Genomic DNA, 23,953 nt, shown 5'->3' on the forward strand with positions numbered 1-23,953 from the left:
TCTCCGGAGGAGTGGGTACGGGGAGCTCATGGCAGTGTGGCACCGGGGCGATGGACGAAGGAACGTCTGGATACGTGATAGCAGGTGCATTCTTGCCAGTCCGACGTTTGGAAGGGTCCACCATGTAGAAGTAGCAGTTGCTTGAGTGGTCAGTGGGTTCCCGCAAAATTCTTGGGATAGCGAACTTAATGGCTCTCTTTTCCCCTCTGTACCATCCTACAAAAATACATTTATTTCACCCATGACTAATGTGTAAGAGATTCTCGCAACATTTAGCATATGATATATTTTTTCAATAACAGTGAAAATTGTAAAACATTTTAAAATTAAAATCTTTTACATTTTTAAAAATTAACAAATTTTATAACATAAAATTCCGAGCAGCAATTGTCCATCTTACCTTCCAGAGTTGTTTTTGCAGTGCTCGCATGTGAAATGAGGTGCCCAGGGTTTGTCTTGATCCCCGACAGGCATGCCGAAATATGCCTTGTAGGCCTCACACATCTTAGACAATGCTTCCACGGAGTACTTTTTCGCTCTTATCTTGATAAATTGGCCGCAGACGTAGCAAAATGCATCTGCCGGATGCTTTCAGCCTCTTGATGCCATCTCAGAAAAATGCAGATATGTATCCACTTAGGCAGCTGGAACTAAACTGAACTGGTGGGCTTAAGGCCCCTGTATTTATACTACTACTGGAAAGTTCTTGAAAGTTTACTCAGCACTGAATCTATCTGGAATGTTTTGGAAAATAGGTAAATTTCAAAATATCACTGTTCTGGTCACAAAAGCAAAGTTTGTGGGGAATAATAGCCATTTTCTATACTTTTGAGGCATAAACAATTAGGAAATAACACTTACAACCCATGAACCAAAAAGAAAACAAAATTTGTTACACGGTGTAATCAGTGTTACAAGCTCTAAGGCATTGTTGAATGTGTCCCCCCAGCCTATTTAAGTAAAATAATCTGTGATGCATGATTTATTTTTAGATTGTTTGTTTGTTCTGGTATGGACATTCTGTATTAATATTGTTTGTTCAGGTCTTAAAGTATTTTATTGGATTTCTTAAAGTCTTTTATTTGATTTTAACCACTCTGCAGCAACCCTGTATTCATTTATCAGTCAGAATGAAAGAAAATGTATGACTTTAGATGATTTACAATGAGGAATATAATGCAGTTATATGGACCACTTTTACGATATTTGTATGGTGCTTTTGTGTCATTTCTTAAGCTTGAAAGTTCCAGTCACCATTCATTGTAAAAGCATGGAAAAGAGCAACCAGTATATTCTTAAAAGTTTCTCCTTTTGTGTTCCATTGAAGAAAAAAAGTAATACTTAACATGAGGGTGAGTAAATGATGATGGGAGATATTGGTTCTTTCTTTTCTTTTTCTTTTTCTTTTTTTCTTCTTCCTGTATATATTATTATGTATATATTGTGAAGCAGCAGTTATTCAAATCATGGCAGGAGGGCAAGACAGAGAGTGAGCATCTACCGTCTGCCATACGGCTCCCTGTGGAGACCACATGCATGAGAAACAGACGTAATGCTTCGGAAAGTTGAGTGCTGTGCTTGGCAGCAGCAGAACAGAGCAAGGTTTCCCCTGAGGGCAGGAGAGGAAAGAGGAGGGAGGAGGAAGGATGAAGACACAGGAAGTGGATATGATGGCTAGCTCGTGTATGGAGGTGGTGAACAGGTAGCCCTACACTTGCGGGGAGGATTTCCTTTTCATTCCCTGCATTCAGGATCCAAAATTAACACTCACCAAGTAGTAAATGTGAGTAAAAATTGGCTTTGGCAAGTATATAAACAGCATTTTTTGCTGGTGAACAATGACGCTATCCTGAATCACCTGCTAGATCAGCACCAAACACCAGGATAAACCAGATTTAGACCAGCATGAAAATTCTTGTTGTCTGATGGTCTTTTCAGCAGTAAAAATAGAGTCACTCGTCAGTAGGCCGGTAACTTTACTACATGGTTTATATCAAACTTTAAGAACGATAGTCTGACTTTCACTGATGTAAGCGATTCAAATCAAACCGTCTATTAAAGATTTTAAAATGTACCATTAAAAGTTCTAGAATGCCTGAAGTTATTTTCCCCCTAGACCTCCATGTGGAACGTTGCTCATATTAAGGCATCAAAGTGAAACAAAGTCACAGTGTCTCTTTGAATTTTTGTGACAGGTGCAGTTTCACTGAGAGACGGAATCTGACTCATCTCATACTATATGCAATGACCTGCACTATTTGTCAAACATATGCATGGAAATATAATACATTTTCATTGTCATAGATATATATTGAATATATATATATATATATATATATATATATATATAGAAGAAAAAAAAAAAAATATATATATATATATATATATATATATATATATATATATATATATATATATATATATATTGAATAAAAATAATGCAAAATACAGTTTCATGGGCAGAAAGAATTATTTATGTCTGATAAATATTCTCAATTCACTCATCACTGGCTTAAAAAAAAAAAAAAAAAGCTTAAAGGAATATTTCACCCATAAAAGGAGATATTTAAAGAATGTCACGGTCACTGATTTCCATGAAATCAAAGTTGATACTGACCAATTTTAAAGTTTAAAAAAGCACCTAAAAGTGTCATAAAAGTAGTCCATGCACTTGATGTGTCATATGCCGTGTCATATGCCAAGTCTTCTGAAGTCATACAATCACTTTATATGATGATCTGACTTAAATTAAGTCATGATTCACTTTCAAATCAATTCATTGATCAACTCATGTATACAGAGCCATTATCAAATATAAAGAAACCTCAGTCACATCAAACCTCATTGTTTCTTTTACATCTCATGACTAAATTTCATGACATGAACTGTTCCTTTTTACTTTGGACCCTGTCTGCACTCATCTGGTTCTAAAAGCATGGCTGTCTTTGTGTTTGTGTGTGTTTAAAAATGACTGCCACTCTGTTAATGGCAGGTGGAAGGCGACCTCATATTCTTCCACATGTGCATGATTTGCACGATCACTTCTCAGTAATAAATTCATTTGTCACTCACACACACAAACACACACCGACACACTTCATTAGTAAGTCTTTCCGGCTCTTGGAGAACCTTGTATTCTTTGTGTGCCTACCTCCTGGGGTCATTTTCAGGTGATTGTGTATGACATCACTGTTGCTGTGACTCATGAGGACCCAGAGGCATTGTGAATTCCCAGTGTGCTCTCTACTCAAGAAATAAACACAAACATCAATCACACATTGAGTGTATTTGGGTAGTTGACAAATAACAGGAACTTCATGAACTCAGGTAATGAACTCAGAAGATTCTGGTAAAAAATTGTTTATGAAGGGAAAGTGTGTTTTAGGTGCTCTAACTGGTAACCATTTCCACCTAGTTTTTTATCATTTTTAGTCACCTTTATTTTGTCGGCAGTTAAATAGTCTTACTGTGTGACAAATTAATTATTATAAATGGAAAATATTCTGTGTAAAGGGGTCATATGAGGACTGAATTTTTTTTAAAATAAAATAATTCTTTGTACTGTGAAAACATGCTGTAACATTCCTTGTTGACCCCTGTGGGGAAAAAAATAATAATTGTGTATTGTTTATTAAAGTTGCAGTGTCTTTCTGTTCCAATAGCATCACTAAATGGAATTACAAAAATACAAACACCATTTCCAGAAAAGTTGGGACATTTTGTCAAATGCAATAAAAAGGAGAATCTGTGATCTGTTAATTCTCTTGAACCTTTATTTAACTGACAAAAGTATAAAGAAAAGATTTCCAATGTTTTCACTGACCAACTTAATTGTATTTTGTGAATATAAACACATTTTGAATTTGATTCCTGCAACACATTCAAAAAAAGAAGTTGGGTCAGGGCAAAATAAGAGTGCAAAGTTTAGAATATTCAAGTTAAACCATTTTGAAACATTCCACAATAAGCAGGTGTATTGGTAACAGGTGAGAGTATCATGATTGGGTATAAAAGGAGCATCCACCAAAGGCTCAGTCTTTGCAAGCAAAGATGAGTCGTGGCTCATCACTTTGTGCCAAAGTTCGTGAGAGAATTGTCAAACAGTTCAAAAATAAAATTTCTCAATGCAAGATTGCAAAGAATTTAGGTGTTTCACCATCTACCTTACATAATATTGTGAAAACATTCAGGGAATCCAGAGAAATCTCAGTCCGTGTTGGGCAGTGTCGGAAAGCATGGTTGATTGTGCGTGACCTTCGAGCCCTCAGACGGCATTGCATGAGAAACCTTCATGCTACTGTATTAAATATAGCAGAATGGGTTCAGGAGTACTTCGGAAAACCTTTGTCACTTAACGCAGTCTGCCGCTGCATCAAGAAATGCAACTTGAAACTCTATTAAGCAAGGAGAAAGCCATATATCAATTCTATGCAGAAATGCCGCCGAGGTCTCTGGGCCCAAACTCATCTCTGATGGTCTGAAAGACAGTGGAAATGTGTGCTGTGGTCAGATGAGTCCACGTTTCAGCTTGTTTTTGAAAAAAACGGACGTCGAGTTTTCCGTGCCAAAGACAAAAGGCACCATCCAGACTTTTGTCAGCGAAAAGTGCAAAAGCCAGCATATGTCATGGTATGAGGGTGCATCAGTGCCCACGGCATGGGTGACTTGCATATGCGTGAAGGTACCATAGACGTGGAGGCATATATTGGGGTTTTAGAGAGACATATGCTGCCATCAAGATGACGTCTTTTCCCAGGAAGTTCATGGTTATTTCAGCAAGACAATGCCAGGCCACATTCTGCAAGTGCTACTATAGCGTGGCTTCGTAGACAGAGTGTCTGTGCTTGACTGGCCTGCCTGCAGTCCAGATCTGTCTCCTATTGAAAATGTATGGTGCATCATGAAGAGGAGAATCAGACAACAATGACCATGGACTGTTGTGCAGCTTAAGTCTTGTATCAAGCAAGAATGGGCAAAAATTCCACTTGCAATACTGCAACAATTAGTATCCTCAGTTCCCAAACAATTAAAAAGTGTAATTAAAAGGAAAAGTGATTTAACACAGTGGTAAAATTTGTTTATATTTACAAAATGCAATTAAGTTGGTCAGTGAAAACCTTGGAAATTTGTTTGTACTTTTGTCAGTTAAATAAGGTCCAAGAGGATTAACAAATCACAGATTCTTGTTTTTATTGCATTTTACAAAATGTCCCAACTTTTCTGGAAATGGGATTTGTAATTACTGTTTTCAAACAGATTCCAGAAAACTCCCCAATCTTCTGTTGGTTGTATAAACAGATCAAACTGTCCCACTCCAAACTCACACCATTGGTTGAGCCAGTGTTGCTGTGTCAGCCCAGGCGAGCTGCTAAAAAAAAAAAAAAAATATAGGAATGTTTTAATAGTGCCACAGTGTTATACTTTTAGGTGAAATTAACCTATACATTGGCATCTGATAGTTGTCCCTGCATATTAAGCTGGGGTATGAGAGAATTTCAACATCTGAACAAATTACATCAGCTTTAAGCGGTAAAAACACCTTGTTTCATACTTCCACAGTTTTCTGATAATTGTATTTTAATTATATAGCACCTTTTAGTGATTAAGCACAATGTGCTTCACAAAACATAAAATCAAAAACACACAGTAAAGCAACATATTCACATAGCAACAAAAGCAACACATACAGGAAAACACTACAAAAACACATTTTGCACTGATTGTAGCCATGCTAAAGTGCGTTGCTTTAACACTAAAAAAAAAAATAAAAAAAAATAACCTCCTCTGTATCCTTGAAACTCAAGAAATAGTCTAACCTTAGAAATGTTTCTTAACTGATAAAAACAAGATTGAACTAACTTCCGGATGAGATATTCAAATTTTAAATTAGTATCAAAATAGACTCCCAAATTTTTCATCACCTGTTGATTATTTTGGACTGCTTGTCTAAGTGCTGATTCATTCTGATCTTTTTTTTAATGATGACTGATTATGACAACCTCTGTTTTATCTGTAACTGAAGAAAACCAGATGCATTCTGATTTTTTATGTCTCCTGTACATGCTTGAAGAACATTTAAATTAGTCAGGTCATTGAGATTCAATGACAAATACAACTGTAGGTCATCTGTATAGCACTGAAAATTAATGTTGTATTTTTGAATCACAGAGCCAAGTGGTAACATGCATAGTGAAAACAATATTGGCCCTAACAGGGATCCTTGCAGAACACCACAATAAATGTTTGAAGAGGAGGACATTTAATCTCCAACAGACCTACAAATTTCTTATTCATCAAGTAGGAAACAAACCAGTCTAAAGCCACCAAAGGTATTCCCACCCATTTCTTCAATGTTTCGATTAAAACTGAATAATCAAACACTGCAGTTAATTCAAGCAACGCTAAAATGGAGCGTTCTCCAGCTTCCTCCGCCAATAAGTCATTTGTAATCCTAAGAAGGGCGATTTCTGTACTGTGGTTTTCTCTAAATCTGACTGATTTAAACGTCAACAATGCCGATTCAGTTTCTGGACACCATCTGGTCGCTCAGAGGTAATACAGAGGAAGAAGGATAGATACTATTATTTCTAACATCGGAAAAATATATGATAAGAGTCACCACTTGACATTTCATGTCAACTACCTGTTTACACACATATACTTCTCTTTATTTTTTTTATTTTTCTCTCAGACACTTATACCTCTGGAAAAAGAAATTTAGAAAGGGGAGGCAAATGTCAGTAGAGTCTATTGTGGAAATTATAAATCAGGGGTTGGTGGGCAATTGCACTTGATAGAGATATGATGTTTGTGTGTGTGTATGTCTAGTGAGAAACCACACATGCCAGTAAAGATTTAAATGCATTCCGTCAGACTGTCTGTTGCTGATGATCTGGTAGTTTAAGTGAGCTAATCTGTCCTTGGGAACATGAGGTAATTGAGCATTTTTTTCCGTGTGCGAGATTTCAATGTGGTGTGGGAGTAGTGTACAAGTTATGGATGTGATTCACTATTAAGACATTACAACGCAAGCTCCCTACAGCTCATGTGTCTCCTCATGTGCCAGCGGCCTTCAATTGGGTCTGCGGGCTCCTCTGTGGTTACGAAATATTTTCTAATGCCATGTTGTCCAAAAAACTATTCACTCAAGGCAAAAGGCGCCCTCTATTACTCCTCAGATTCTTATTAAAATTTGCTGTATACCCCTCAGCTGTGTTTGTTTTCTTTTCAGAGGAATCTGTGACCTGTGAAAGTTACTAGCTCTTAATGCTTTTTTGCTTTTATCTGCTGCTGGGTTTTTGAGGTAAACCTGACCCCTATTGATTCATAATGGAATAACACCCATTTGTTTCTCTCTCTCTCTCTCTCTCTCTCTCTCTCTCTCTCTTGCCTGTAGATCATGATTCAGAAGCAAAGAGAGTTCAAGATATTCTGTCAGGAATGGAAAAACCACAGGTGGGTCTGGAAAATGCTTTAAAACCTAACAAATGTTAATGGTTTCGACGTTATCAGATAAACATGTTGTTCATCATCATATCAAATTGACAGGGCCTGCAGAAAGCTCAGAATGCAAAATGCAGGGCTTGTGCTGAAAAAGACAACATGAATAATCATATTGAGTCATATTCAGTGAAGGATGGTCTTTTTAATGTAGTTCTGTTTACATTTTCCAGTTCCTTTTCCAGCCACACAGTGGCAGTAGTTTCTTATGTTATATTCTACTGTGAGGCACTTGAGGATTGGGCAAGCATTGCCATCAAAACAATGGCAGTCTTTATCTCTGGTTTTTCACCATTCTGTTTTTTCCCAGCTGCTTATTCGGCACTTGTCCTGTTGTTTTGTTATCTGACACATTATCACTATGGTGAGTGATAATCCTGGCGTGAAATTCACTCAGTTACTCCTTTATTGAGCATCTGTTTTATTTGTTTTACTTTTCCTCCAGTGTAAAATTAATCTCTCATTATCATAATATCAACCAGATTAAGAATAATGAAGCTAAAATATTTTTTAACCGAACTGAATTCGATGCTTAATAAATACAGTGAGTTTCACAATGAAAATCTGTAAAAAAAAAAAAAAAAAAAAAAAAAACACTTTAGAAACACGTAGTGCAATTACATTTGTCAGCAAGACAAAGCAGAGTGCATTGGCATTACATAAAGAGCAAAATGAGAGAGCATTAATAAGAGATGTCCTTCTGCAAAGTTATAATTCTTTATCAGGGTGTGAATGCATTCAGGTGGACACATCAGAAACAGTGTACTGTCTAATGGCAGCTTTGAGGATGATTACTTAGACAAGTGGCTCTCTACTGATTTTGCTTGAGGACCCAGATTTTGCTTTGAAGATCAAATGGTGAACCAAAAGTGTACCAAAATTGTTAAGCATGCAAAAAGTAAACAAGAATGTCCTTAAAATCAAACATTGAAATATATTAATATTACCATGAACTGCATATGCACAATAATATGCATAATTACTAACATGGCATAAACAAAGAAGACTGAAAACTTTGGTTTCTAAATGTCTCTGGAATTCCAGTGGTCATGGAATTCCCTCATTAAATCATAATTATGATAAAATGTATGCCATTTAGTCATAGTTGATAAAGTCATAATGATATTGATATTGGAATATAATGTAGCTCATAATGATTTTGGAATGTTTTTCCCCCTGTAAAATCATAACACTAATACAATATGTGAACACCAATTATGTCATAATGACATTGGAATGTATAGCCTCCGATGACATCATAATAACATTAGAATGTATCGCCTCAGATGACATCATAATGATTTTATGCATAACATCCAATAATTATTATTGGATGTTATGTAGTCAAGTAGTCTTGTTATTAAGTCATAATTATATTTGAATGTATAGTCTCTAAGGTATTGAGAATGAAGCCAACTTGAAGACATAATAAATATAGAATGTATGTACTCTTAAATAATAATGATTTGAATGTACAATATACTCTCCTTAAAATATAATGAGGTTAAAATGTATTGCCCCCTTCATAAGGTCATAATGATTTCTTAATGCATGGCCTAATCATAATGATTTTATTAATTTATTGCCCTATGGATAGAGACCATGAATCTAAGCTGTTTCAGGACAAGCTTTCTAAAAGCCTTCATGATTTGATGCAAGAGGTCAAAGCAACAGACTTATAGTACATAAAAAACCTGAAAAAGAACCATCATTTAGAGCTGAGGCACTTTCTTCAGACAGGGCTCTCTCTTCAAATCTGGATGCTGGAGTAGATGCAGTCTTTTAATGTCCTCATATGACCCTCAATCCATTGCATCTAAGCTGTCCTGCAAAGCCTCAGCCCCTTTGTCCCGAATCCTCATGCTCCTAGAGAGCTTTGTACTGTATGAAAAGATTAAATGCACCAAGTCCTGGTCAGATTTACCACATGTGTTAAGCCCATATTAAAAGTATACCGTCTTGAGGTATGTTTCCACTGAGAGATCACAAGATTGCATTCTAAGAAAGGAGAGGACAGAGATGACCAGTGAAATACTGTGTTAGGAGCTTCTTCACTCATTGAAAATGGATAAGGACAGGAGAATGAAATTAAAATGATTCACTAACCCAAAATGACTTTATAGATCACCTACATTTAATTATGTGTTATTGCTTTTAGAAGAAGCCTTTGTTCTGTCACACATTATACATTTGCACATATACAGTGAAATTCTTTTTTTTCCCCACATATCCCAGCTAAGCTGGGGTCAGAGTGCAGGGTCAGCCATGATACGGTGCCCCTGGAGCAGATAGGGTCAAGGGCCTTGCTCAAGGGCCCAACAGTGGCATCTTGGTGGTGCTGGGTTTTGAACCCCCAACCTTCTGATCAGTAACCCAGAGCCTTAACCGCTGATCCACCACTGCCTCTTTTAGTTACAATTTGATTTATGCATTTAAGCACGCTGACTTTTTTTCTGATGGCAGCCAGTTTGTTGAAAATGTATTGCTCTCATTTTAGAAGTGCCATTTGAACCAAAGGTTATGTTTGCTTTGTGGCTCTGAGAGGCTACAACCATAGCTTATACACAAACACACTTTCGCTCGCAATCATTCTTGCCACAGGACAGATTGCGTTTGAGAATGAATTGGCTTCTGCCCAACGAAAGTTGGCGTGAGACTTTTGCAGCTCATTCATGCTAGCGTTATACCCTCATTTATAGTCACTGCTGTTACACTGAATTGTCTGTTATCTTAAGATTTATTTTCTTTCCGTGTAGTTAGTTTTTTTGCCGAGCTATTGTTGACAGCACATTGAGCATTCTTGCGTGTGTTTTTGCCAGTTGTTTACAAAACAGTATATGTATTATTAGCCCCCTGTCATTGATGTAAATGGAAAGATGTCGAAAGTTCCAGTTAAAAGGGATTTGTTGTCACGGTTTTAAAAAGGCACAACATTAAAATGCTCAAATTTTGATTCTTGATCTTTTTGAACTATTCCAAAAATGTATTATTTTAGTTCACTAAATATGAGCACTGTATTATTTCCTGATTACTACCAAGTGACAAGGTGAATACTAAAAGAAATAGTTCACCCAAAATATATATTTTTTGAGCTCAACAACAACCATGACCATTCACTTTCATTGTATGAAAAAGAGCAATATTAAATGTAAGTATTATGCCGAACTTTTTGTGTACCACGGAAGAAAGTCACATGGGTTTGGAACAACATTATGACAGAATCTTCATTTTGAGTAATCTTACTTGACATGTTGGACAGACACCTACAGTAACTACCAGTGTGTTTTTCTTGTGTAATGACCACGCTTCAGTCCCATATGCACTCCTTTTTATCTGCAAGTTTTAAAAACTTTCAAATATGTGTTGGCTATATGCTAACCTCATAATGAAATGGAAATCCAACTCTTTTCAAAATGACTTTCTGCTTGTTTTTGTTTTTTTTTTTGTTTTTTTGTTTTTTTGTTCTTTAGCTGTTTGAGTTACAATTTGTCTGTCCTGCACATTCATTCAGACTGCTTGAGGCAATTGCTAGGCATCTGGATCCTTGGGTCTTTATTCTATGTTTATTCTGTATTGTAGGTTTTTAATATTCAGGCCCGGACAGCCAGGCTGACCTGGGCTCCACCAGCAGGCCTCCAGAACAGAGACCGACACAGTAACGGACATCCCTTCACCTGCAGCTATGAGGTCACTCTCTCAGACAAGGGCCGGAATGGCCAGTACCGTGTCATCTATAGGTAAGAAATACTACCTCTTTGCAACTAACTCTTACTGTATAGTCTGCTTAAGGGTCCTTGTGATGTTTTATTATGTTTTTTTTTTTTTTTAATCATCTGTAATTTTGTCAAATTATACAAAGAGTTAGGATGTACTGGTGGTCAGAGGTGAAGAGGACAGTTATGTAATTGTGATTTGATTCCAAAAGTGCAACAAAGTGGATTCCAGTGATGTGCAAAAATATATTTAAAGGTGCACTCTTTTTTTTTTTTTTTTTTTTTTTTTGCAAATTGTGCACATTTTTATGCATGTCCTCTTGAACTTGCCCAGTTTAATATGTATTTTCCACCACAAAATAAACTGCCGATTTGAGATGTGGTGGGGACATTTGTTTATGCCCATAGTTGAAGAAAAACCCACTCGTAAATTAACAATGTTAGACATGAATGCATTATCCAATGAGCAAAAATAATTAGATGCAGGCTGTCCTCCCACCAGGACCTGTATGATTCAATACCTAGACAGCAGGCAGGGATGAAAATCGGTGAACCCTTCACACCCTGTCAACAGCCCTTTGAAGCCCTGATCAAAGAGTTTCAAAGCAATAAAAAGCAAAACACTTGGTCACAAGTGCATTTTTTCCCTTGAGCAGCTGTCCTTCTCAACAAGTAAACAAAGTCTCTGATAAACAGTCATATTTTCACTGTGAATACTAAAACTCTATTGCTGGGACCCATTAATGTCAATAACTATTATGTGTGTGTCATTTTAGTGGAGAGGAGTTGGAATGCAATTTAAACGATCTTCGACCAGCAACAGATTACCATGTCAGGTAAGTGTAGCTTTTACTTCTACTTAAGCTCTCCCACATGCGAGAGCATGTGCTTAGAGCATCTCAAACAATGACTATGATTAAAGCTCATTTTGACAGGAATTCATGCTGTTCTGATGATCACTATTGTCATGTACAATATGCATTGATTATCTGCAGTTAGTTATTCTTTTTGTCACTGAAGTTCACATTAATGGAATGTTAGTCGTTATCTTAAGTTCCCCTGTCACCACAGCTCTACCTAAATGTCCCTTTAATGGTTTTTCTGTTACTTTTGATTAATTAAGCTGAGAGTTCTCTGCATTATGATGCTGGAAAGGTCAAGCTTAAATATGATGCATGTACTGATTCTCAAAGAACCTTTCAAGTCCAAGTGTGATGTAATCTGTTAGGACGTGGATTCTTGGCATTCTTAGTCTTAGAATCCAGTATTCATAGTGCTTAACTGAAATTAGGAGTATGTTTAGCTAGTGTTAAAAGTGAGTCTTCAATAGCCATGTTTCCACTATCAGGCCAAATGAGGGTGTGCTAGTGAATGCCGGGGCCAGTTGCGTTCACACTGTCATTTCCGGGGCTTTATCGTGCCTCCTCGGGGCCAACGGCCAAGCGCATTTGGCCCATCAAAAGAAGGCCAACTGGGGATTGAGGCGGGGTCAGTGTCAAAGGGGGAGTTTAGATACTTATTTCACAATTTTTCATATCTAGCTACCAGTTTACCTCAACAGATCAACGGAGAATGGAGAATCGTCGGTAGACAAAATCAGGGCTCTTCGGAATATTGGGGCTAATGAAAATGTGCAACGTCAGATGGATGGCATCTGCTGAAACGAAGACGTGATTAAGTATATTGTCACTGAACTTGCCAAGTTGTGTATCCAGTGCACAGTGATGCAGGTTCGGGAAAAATTTAAGAAACTGCGGGCACGGTACAAATCCGTGTTCATTTCGAGGGTTAGCTAGTCTCCAGAGTCTGATACCCCAGCTTAAGTTGCCCTCTTGTTTGTGAAATGGGTGGGGTGTGTGACGTTGGCACCATGACGGCGTATTAAGGGTGGGTTTTAGGGTAATACTGCTGGGCTATTGGCCCATTAGTGGGAATGCAGATCAGTTTTCGTCTCGTGGCTCGAGGTCTGAGGCTATTGGCCTCAGCTGACCAGTTGATATCCCTGGTTCGCACAGGCCAGATGGAGGAAAAGCGGCTAATCAGATGGTACTCAGTGGGACTAGTACCTGAGTATGACTATGTTCAGAACAGCATACTAACATACTATTCTTACTATGCAGCATATTGAAATTTGACATTTTTATCGTAGAATAATGTCTCTTGTTCTCTGCAGTTGACCCTGAACACACCATTTGTACTTAAGGGTGATGAAATTCTAGCAACTCTTTATTAATCTGAAGAAAGCTGTTATTAAATATCATATTTGTTTAGATCATTTTTGTCCCACCTTTTTCACACAGGAAAAACCAATCAGGTGAAGTGGACCACCTTAAGACATTCTTAACTCAAAGCATTATAAAAGCAGTACACCCTCAATTTAGCACATACATTGAACTTCTGATTGTAGTGTAACAGAGTATTGAAAATTATAGGGTTGATGACATAGAGCTGATAATGGATTTGAGCTCATGTTTTTACTTCTGCTACATGGCCAAAAGTATGTGTATGCCCCCTTGTTATTATTGGGTTTGGCCATGTCAGCTACATCCATTACTAACAGGTACTTAAAATTAAGCGTACTGCCATGTAATCTTTTTAGACAAACATTTTCTGAAGAATGGGGCATACCTTTTCTGTTCAATTCAGCATTACAATTCCTCTGTGCACAAAGTTAGGTCAGTAAAGAAATGGTTTACTCCACAAAGCTCAGACTTGAACCCCATTAAAAACCTTTTGGATGAATTCCAGGCCCCATCACCCAGCTTCAGAGTCTGCCCTCACTGATGCTCTTGTCTCTGAATGGGTGAAAATCCCCGTAGCCATACCCATGTTTCAACATCTACTGGAAAACCTTCCCAAAAGAGTGAAATTTGTTAAAGCAGCAAAGGGAGGACCACCTACCTATTAATGTCATTGGTTATTAAATGTTCTACTGCACATAAAGGTGTAGTGTTCAGTTGTCCTGTTACTCAACTGGCACTATAGCAATGCCATGGTCATTGGTTCAAATCCCTAATATCAATATATAGTCATGCAAACCTGAAGATTGCTCAGTTGGTAATTATCTGGGCTGGTAATACATTGCATGTAGGGTTGATGCAGAAAAGGATCAGTCATAACCCTCACAACTCTGCTTCCTAATTGTACGTATCTTTCTACTTCAGAGTGAACGCCATGTGCAATTCAGTGAAAGGCTCATGTTCAGAAGTGGGGGCCTTCACTACCCACAGCAGTTCCCCAGACTGCCCAATGCCCCCTAAACTATCCCATCGCACGAAGAGCACGCTCACACTGCAGTGGAAGGTATGACCGCTGCTCACCAAACATACTATAAAATTGTAAGTTAAAACTATGCCAGAATAAAACATTTGGCTGCTATCTCTTAATTATTGCAGTGATTTTCAAGGTGAAGATTAAAGAGATAGTTAACTCAAATATGGAAATTCTGTCATAATTTACACTCATTTTGTTCCAAACCTGTATGGGTTGCTTTCTTCTGTGGAACACAAAATGAGATCCTAAGCGGAAGGTTGGCCTGAGACTAACATTCTGCCAAACATCTCCTTTTTATTCCACTGAGGAAAAGAAAGACAAATGGGTTTGGAACAACATAAAGGTGAGTAAATTATGACAGACTATTCTTTTTTGGTTTAATCTATGCCTTTAAAACTAGATCATACATCAAGCACACTATAATTTTCCTTTGAAAGTGCATTTTTATTCAAGGCTGATACTGTGAAGTTTTATTACAGAGGAGTACCAACTATATGTTGCTTTAGTAGTGTAATTATCCTGTTAGATATAAAGGAGGTGTTCCATCCTTCTCACTGCAGTTTAAAGCATTCAATATTAACGTGGTCCAGTACAAAAAGAGAACTTCCTCTTACATAGCTTATTTTCAACAAGAAATGAGAAGACTGAAAATAAGTTTTCATGCTTTTTGTGAAGTTCTAATTATTTTATTTTTTTCTCCGCTCAGGCACCAGTTGATAATGGATCAAAAATCACCAGTTACCTTTTAGAGTGGGACGAGGTAATGTCAAATTCTTTGTTGTAGAGAACTAGAAAAAAGCTTTAAAATTGAATTTTGATGTTGTTATTTTTTTATTTTTTATTTTTTTTTTTAGATTAGAGGCCTCTTGGTTGAATGCATTTCACACACCTTTTTAATACTTAGGATGTCTCTGTAACATTAGTGCTATTTTTATTTGCACCTATTCACTGACTTTTTTTTTCCCCCCCTGAGTGATATCTCTATTCATCTTTCACAGACCAAAGCACACTTTTGTCACTTCATTTCTTACTCCAGCCATTATTACACTGGTTTCTAGAAGCTAAGTGCTTTCATTGATTTTGGCCAGTGTGTTGTCTGAACTGTTCGATTGCACACGTATACAATATTCTTCACTTGGATGGTTGGATATTTCCTTCATTCTGGCTCGAGTGGAGTATCCAGCAGTGTCATATATATATATATAATATATATATATATATATATATATATATATATATATATATATATATATATATATATATATAATATTATTATTATTAAATGGCAATATTTGCCCCTTGGAATTGAGTTACAGGGGCAGATTTTGTTTCCACCATATAAAAACTAACAGTTCACTCTCTCTTTGTCAAATGATTCAATTCAGTCACTTTATATAAATACATTTTCAGTCTAAACAATTATGGCTGTTACCTATAAAATCAAATCAACATCAAATACTAAAGCTCTGTAAATAATGGACAAGATATCATTACACAATAAACTCTTCTTGAATATATTTCATTTAATTAAGGGGCACCATAGAATTTAGGTTTGGTGGCATTTAAACACATTTTTTTTTTTACTTTTTAGGGCATATTTTTTTCCAGCCATATGAAAATAGTATGCTCACTCTGTCAAATGCTTCATTTGAAGCACTTAATAGAAATGCATTTTCATTCTTAACAATTATGGATGTTACCTGTAAAATAAAATCAACGTTAAATACAAATGTAGATGTAAATAATGCACAAGATATCATTCCACAATAAGCATATTTTAACATACATTTACAATAATACAACAATACATTTAAAATATGTGGAGCATCATTTTCACTTTTGGTGGCATATTGTTAGTGTTAATCATCTGCTTTATCTATTAGGGCAAAAAGAACAACGTTTTCAGAGAATGTTACTTTGGAAGCCAAAGGCACTACAAACTCACTCGCCTGTGTCCAGCCATGGCCTACACGTTTCGGGTGGCGGCACTCAACGACATCGGAATGAGGTATCACTACAGAATCACAAGAACGGACGTACACATGTAGACATGCACACTTTGGCTGAATCACAATTTGCATACGTTTACTGTATGCTACAAGTATGTATTGCTGCGCAAAGGTAAAATGCAGTAACTACACATTTAGTCAAAATTGAGTTATGACCGAAATTTGGTCGAATTTTATCTGTCCCTTGAAATAAGGGTTTGAATCAACTATGTTCATATTCACAAAAAATGAAGTGTAGAAATTGCAGAATACAAAAGCCACAGTGTAATGTGGCTTTTGTCTCAGTTTAAGTGTTGGCATGCAGCAGTTACTGTTAATAAGCAAGCAGTTACCTTTGAATATGTAGAAAGACAGTTTTGGCACACACTGTGCTACCACATTGTTAAAATGCGTCTTGACACCACAGACCCCTTTGTTGTGTACTGTCTGTTTTTGCATGTTCTGTGTTAGCATCTAGCTACTGTTAATTCATTACCTTATTATTCATCATGATTTAACTTCATATTTATCTCATACATTTAACATTTTCTGTTGCAGCTTTGGCCCAGCATTCATTGCTGTTTTTAATGCTTCCGTGCTGTTGCGGGTCATTTTGACCCGTTTTAGTGTTTAACACAGCAAATGAACGTCAGCTTTTTAGAAACATGATGTTCTTTTCAGCCTGAAACTCAACATCCTCCACAAATGTTATTTTCACATGGCATTGTAAAATGCTTTTACTGTCACCATGTTTCTCATACAGCGAATTGTGACTTTTATACTGTGATTCATCATGTTGGGCCAATTTGACCCAGTAATAGCTACACTAAACCTTCAATGGTAACAGCACGGAAGGGTTAAGCAATTGAAAAAGCCAAAAGAGAACCAATGCATTGTGATTTGGGTTGCACTATAGTGGAAAAAAATGTTGTATTGTTTTCCAGTAAAATTATCTGAGAATCCATAAAACAAGATACATTTACTTAAATGCACAAGATATTTTGACTTGTTTTTTGTGAGCTTTATGTTTGCCAGTGGGGTAAGAAGAATATACATAATACAAAATTAGAGCTGTCAGAATTAACCCGTTAGCGCAAGCGATTAATTAAAAAGGGGTTTTTTTAACTTTTTTTAAACTAATTTGTATTAATTGTGATTAACACACTTTTACTGTTAATACAACATAGGCCAGCATAAACACTGGTTTGAAGGGCGGAACCTTTGTAATGTGTCCGCCCGGAGTCATTACACTGACGCGTCATTACACACACACACACACACCAGAGTCCTTCTACCATAGTGCCTACAAGCTTAATATAAAATAGCATAACGTGATGGTCCCAAAGACACGCTAGTTGACCGTTATGCTCTTTCCTATGATAGAGCCACAGAGGTTGTTATCTAAGTGAATAAAATAATCTGTGCACACACAACAGCGCTTCCATGATAAAATGATGGAGAAAGGACCTCTTAATGCTATTTGATGAACAAAACAAGCCCAGATGGGACTTGTGATAGAAATCAAGTATTTTTCAGCCTATGTAAGACACATTTTAATTACCACAGAAAAGTCGTCAAGTCTTTACTACCACCAAAATGCAGAATGAGATGTTTTTGTCTGCAAGCGCTATTCATGTTGAGTTCAAAGCGATGGTGGCGTTGATGCCCTGATGCGAATCATGAACTCGGCTTCACGATTGATGTAGGAAAGCAGATAGCCAGAGTCTACTAGCAGATTGTGGAGGATTTGAGTTTAAGAGATTTAATGACCATTGCAATGAAAATGCAACCTATGTGTGGACTAGTTCTTTCAATTAGTCAACCTCTCACTTAGACTTTGGGTAACATTTAATATTACTTGAATTGGTGCTATTTTAGTGCATTTCTATCTTTATACTGTGGAAGGCTTTGTTTGAAAAATGTTAATAAAACATTATATTTGGGGCCTGGGTAGCTCAGCGAGTAAAGATTACGCTGACTATCGAATCCAGGGCATGCTGATTGACTCCAGCCAGGTCTCCTAAGCAACCAAATTGACCCGGTTGCTAGGGAGGGTAGAGTCACATGGGCTATAATGTGTGGTTCTCGCTCTCGCTGGGGCTCGTGGTGAGTTGTGCGTGGATGCCGTGGAGAATAGCGTGAAGCCTCCACGTGTGCTACGTCTCTGCGGTAACGCGCTCAACAAGCCACGTGATAAGATGCACGGATTGACAATCTCAGACACGGAGACAACTGAGATTTGTCCTCCGCCGCCCGGATTCAGGCGAGTCACTGCACCACCACGAGGACTTAGAGTGCATTGGGAATTGGGCATTCCAAATTGGGGAGTAAAGGGGAGAACAAAATTTAAATAAAAAAAATAAATAAAGCGTTATATTGTTACATTTTGTTTTGTTTTCTTTCCTAAGATGGAAATAAATGCGTTTTGACAAGAAAATAGGTATATAGTATAGTATATAATATATAGTGTCAAATTTCAGCACTTTCAAAATCTGCGATTAACTACAAAAAAAATTATGCGATTAATCGCGATTAAATTTTTTTAAAGACTGACAGCACTATACAAAATACAGGTGCATCTCAATGAATTAGAATGTCGTGGAAAAGTTCATTTATTTCAGTAATTCAACTCAAATTGTGAAACTCATGTATTAAATAAATTCAATGCACACAGACTGAAGTAGTTTAAGTCTTTGGTTCTTTTAATTGTGATGATTTCGGCTCACATTTAACAAAAACCCACCAATTCACTCTCTCAAAAAATTAGAATACATCATAAGACCAATAAAAAAAACATTTTTAGTGAATTGTTGGCCTTCTGGAAAGTATGTTCATTTACTGTATATGTACTCAATACTTGGTAGGGGCTCCTTTTGCTTTAATTACTGCCTCAATTCGGCGTGGCATGGAGGTGATCAGTTTGTGGCACTGCTGAGGTGGTATGGAAGCCCAGGTTTCTTTGACAGTGGCCTTCAGCTCATCTGCATTTTTTGGTCTCTTGTTTCTCATTTTCTTCTTGACAGTACCCCATAGATTCTCTATGGGGTTCAGGTCTGGTGAGTTTGCTGGCCAGTCAAGCACACCAACACCATGGTCATTTAACCAACTTTTGGTGCTTTTGGCAGTGTGGGCAGGTGCCAAATCCTGCTGGAAAATGAAATCAGCATCTTTAAAAAGCTGGTCAGCAGAAGGAAGCATGAAGTGCTCCAAAATTTCTTGGTAAACGGGTGCAGTGACTTTGGTTTTCAAAAAACACAATGGACCAACACCAGCAGATGACATTGCACCCCAAATCATCACAGACTGTGGAAACTTAACACTGGACTTCAAGCAACTTGGGCTATGAGCTTCTCCACCCTTCCTCCAGACTCTAGGACCTTGGTTTCCAAATGAAATACAAAACTTGCTCTCATCTGAAAAGAGGACTTTGGACCACTGGGCAACAGTCCAGTTCTTCTTCTCCTTAGCCCAGGTAAGACGCCTCTGACGTTGTCTGTGGTTCAGGAGTGGCTTAACAAGAGGAATACGACAACTGTAGCCAAATTCCTTGACACGTCTGTGTGTGGTGGCTCTTGATGCCTTGACCCCAGCCTCAGTCCATTCCTTGTGAAGTTCACCCAAATTCTTGAATCGATTTTGCTTGACAATCCTCATAAGGCTGCGGTTCTCTTGGTTGGTTGTGCATCTTTTTCTTCCACACTTTTTCCTTCCACTCAACTTTCTGTTAACATGCTTGGATACAGCACTCTGTGAACAGCCAGCTTCTTTGGCAATGAATGTTTGTGGCTTACCCTCCTTGTGAAGGGTGTCAGTGATTGTCTTCTGGACAACTGTCAGATCAGCAGACTTCCCCATGATTGTGTAGCCTAGTGAACCAAACTGAGAGACCATTTTGAAGGCTCAGGAAACCTTTGCAGGTGTTTTGAGTTGATTAGCTGATTGGCATGTCACCATATTCTAATTTTTTGAGATAGTGAATTGGTGGGTTTTTGTTAAATGTGAGCCAAAATCATCACAATTAAAAGAACCAAAGACTTAAACTACTTCAGTCTGTGTGCACTGAATTTATTTAATACACGAGTTTCACAATTTGAGTTGAATTACTGAAATAAATGAACTTTTCCACGACATTCTAATTTATTGAGATGCACCTGTATATTCTCTGAAAATGAGTCTAAATGTCGATTTTGTTTCTCAAGTAAATTTTTGTCTTGTTTTATTTGAGAAACTTACTGGAAATAATACAAAAATACTGATGAAAACATTTTTTGCAGTGTAATTGTAATCTTGCAAAGTATTAAGGAGTGATAATATGCAATTTGGGGTGCAACCAAAGAATTTGAATTGAGTGGAGATAATTCCGTGGTAGCAAGGCTCTTTCTGTGGGTTGCCGTACCTGATGCATATATTAAACCCTCTGTGTGTCAAAACAATCCCATTATCCTTCTGTAATCTGATAGTATCATCATCCCTCAAGTCGAAATGGAGGAAAAGAGCCATAAAGTCACCTTGATTAAGGAGAACAGACGACCATTGCAGCTCTCTCTCTTTCACTCACTTTCTCTCAATTTTCCTTTGCTCCACGCTTACACAGCTCTCTTCAAAAGTGCTCTTTGGCTTTGTTCACACTGCACACAAATCTGCTTTAATTTTCAAATCTGATCTTTAGGAATGTCATTTTGTAAGTGATGAAATCTGATCCGTATGATCAGACAATGTAGTCAATGAGAGCATGAGAGAACATGGCCGACAAAGTCATTTTACACATGCATATACTGTGTCCAAAACCGCTGACTTGTTCAGTCATTCACTACATAGTGAATGTCACATAAGACGCTATGTGAGTAAAAGAGTGAGCAAAAATTTGCATATTCAAACTCAACTGCTTGTGTATTGCGCATTTGTGTATGAAGAAAAAACTACAGACTGTTCAAACAGATTTTATGAATGTGGGTTCGTAAACATCGGCTTTCATTGTTTTTTGGGGGGTTTGTTTTGCTGTTCGGACTACAAAAAAGTAAACTGATTTGAGTCAGATACATTTTTTTTACATTTTATTTTAATTTTTTATTTCGCTGCCTGTCTTAACAAACCCATAGTCAATTTTGTTTTTAGATTCTCCATAACATCCTCTGTCCTTTAGTCCATAAACAGTGACTCACAGAAAGACAGACACGTTCAGTTAACATTTAAGCTACCAGACTGAAGTAAACAAAGTTGTTAAGTGGAGATGGTTACTGGCCTGTTTCATCAGTCTGAATGCAGGGCCATCCCTCCTTTCCTCCATCATAGAGAAATACGAGACTCTACCTCCAGCCAACCACCTTTAGTCCCATCTGAGGAGGGCATTTTTTATTACTTCTTTAAGTGAGAGAAACTCATTTAACATCTCCAGTTTCCCAGTATCAGTTATAGACACTTTCCCTCACACAGTAAATAATGTTGTCCCTTGTAAACTTGTCACGACCAGTTAATTGAATGAAAGTGGATTTAAAGCTCCCATAGAGAGGAGAGAGGAAACTATTCAAATTCTGTAATTCAGTTTGGAAGTTTGGAAGTCGAATTGCAGAAGATTAACTGAATCAATAAATTCAAATAGTTTAAACCTGAGAAGGATGCTAAAAAACATGGCGTTTGACTATTAACTTTTAAGATGTACCTCCCCTCACCTTGTTGTGTTTGTGCCATGTGATTCTGTATGTGGTGTGGCACACTGCTTTCTCATATGTGTGTGTATCATTCTGGAAATCTGTATTTTCTGTCTCATCTCTTGTTTGTCAGTGGCTTTAGTCCTGAGGTGGTGTTCTACACAACTGGAAGTCTGCCCCACCTGCCCCACGCTCCTCGGCTGGTGCGTGCTGGCATCACATGGATCACGCTGGAGTGGAGCCGGCCGGATGGCTGCACTGCTGAGGAAACAGTCACATATACGCTGGAGATCCAGGAGGAGAACATTGTATGCCATTGCAAAACCATGTCATTAGATATAACATGACAACATGCTCAAGTGCTAATCCAATAAGGGCTGTCTTCACTACAGACTAGTCACATTTGAATAAAAAGTACAGATACAGTAGTTGATCTGTTGAAGCAAATATTTAAAATACTTTATGGAGTTTAAATGGTGACCAAATGTTGCTGAGTTGCACTGTTTTTGGCTATGTCTGCAGGGAACAGAGTTTTACCCAAAGTACACTGGAGAAAACTTGACATGTACTGTAGAGGGCCTGAAGAGAAGCACACAGTATAAATTCAGGGTGAGTGAATGCAGTTTTGCTCCTTTGGCCTTCACAAATTAAATCACACAAAACAACTTGTAATGCTTGTTAAAGGATAGTTCACCCAAAAATTTAAATTCTCTCATCATTTACTCACCCTCATGCCATCGCAGGTGAGTATGACTTTCCATCTTCTGCATAACACAAACGAAGATTTTTGGAAGAATATCTCTGCTCTGAAGGTCAATATAATGCAAGTGAATGGTGACCAAAATGTTGAAGCTCCACAAAGCACATAAAGTCAGCATAAAAGTAATCCATAAGACTTAGTGGTTTAAGCCATGTCTTCTGAAGTGATCCAGTTGGATTTGAGTGAGAACAGACCAAAATGTAACTAATGTTTCACTATAAAGCTTGACATCAGCAGTCTCTTTTTCATTTTTGGGTGAACTATTCCTTTAATATCTTAATTTCACTGAAATGTTTATTGGTTGTGTTTTGTTTTTGTTTTTCATTGAAAACAATAAGGCACCTTCCATCTGGAATGTTCATAAATAGGCACACATCTTCTATGTGTCAGAGTGTTATCCTGATGGTTAGCATTGAGCCATGGTGCTCATATGGGTGATGCAAATTAAGCTCCAGCTTGCGTAATTTCCTGTCCTTTCTCTACGTCCTATCAATAAGTGTAAAAAAACAAATACCAGACAAACATGTCTATCATTGCTCAAAGGTTTTTGTAAACATTGTTAAAAAAAAAAAAAAGTCTTTCTGATGGCAGGATTTGAAATCTAAGATCATAAACCATTAATTTGTCACAATATATGCTAAATGGTTGTTGTTGGCTTGTTGAAAAATACCAAAGAACTGCATTGGTCTGTTTTGCATAATGCTTTCTGTGAATTACTGGTCAAATATTCATTGTCAAGTCATCATGACCTCATGTTTTGGTCATGCACAGTGTACTAATGATTAGCCAGTAGAGCACTCTGCTTGACATATGCTCTACACAGGTACAAAAGGTTTTGTTTACCTGTGTGGGTAAGAATAACATAGCAGCATAATCTATGTGTACTTCAAGCATGTTTGTGTGTTTGTCTAACATAGACATTTGACAGAGGGTTCATCACAAAAAATAAAAAATAAAAACAATATTTACGCACCTTCATGTTGTTCTAAACCTGTATTACTTTCTTTTTGAAGAATGTTGACATTGCTCTTTTTTTCCATACAATGAATGTAAATGGTGACTGAGGCTGTC

The 23,953-nt window shown here is 37.3% G+C and overlaps 1 protein-coding gene across 5 annotated transcripts in view; it reads left to right on the forward strand.

The window, feature by feature from the left end:
• Nucleotides 1-23,953, forward strand: part of LOC127442282 (fibronectin type III domain-containing protein 3B-like) — a 229,482-nt gene that overhangs the window by 163,993 nt on the left and 41,536 nt on the right. For all 5 annotated transcript variants that reach the window (XM_051700180.1, XM_051700181.1, XM_051700179.1 and 2 more), the window contains 8 exons: nt 7,397-7,455; nt 11,080-11,237; nt 11,990-12,049; nt 14,378-14,516; nt 15,193-15,246; nt 16,370-16,494; nt 22,256-22,430; nt 22,645-22,731. In XM_051700180.1, coding sequence (XP_051556140.1) covers nt 7,397-7,455; nt 11,080-11,237; nt 11,990-12,049; nt 14,378-14,516; nt 15,193-15,246; nt 16,370-16,494; nt 22,256-22,430; nt 22,645-22,731 — 857 coding nt within the window. The remainder of the gene's footprint in view (nt 1-7,396; nt 7,456-11,079; nt 11,238-11,989; nt 12,050-14,377; nt 14,517-15,192; nt 15,247-16,369; nt 16,495-22,255; nt 22,431-22,644; nt 22,732-23,953) is intronic.

Source organism: Myxocyprinus asiaticus, chromosome 6, assembly GCF_019703515.2.
Source record: "Myxocyprinus asiaticus isolate MX2 ecotype Aquarium Trade chromosome 6, UBuf_Myxa_2, whole genome shotgun sequence".
Taxonomy (NCBI): Eukaryota; Metazoa; Chordata; class Actinopteri; order Cypriniformes; family Catostomidae; genus Myxocyprinus; species Myxocyprinus asiaticus.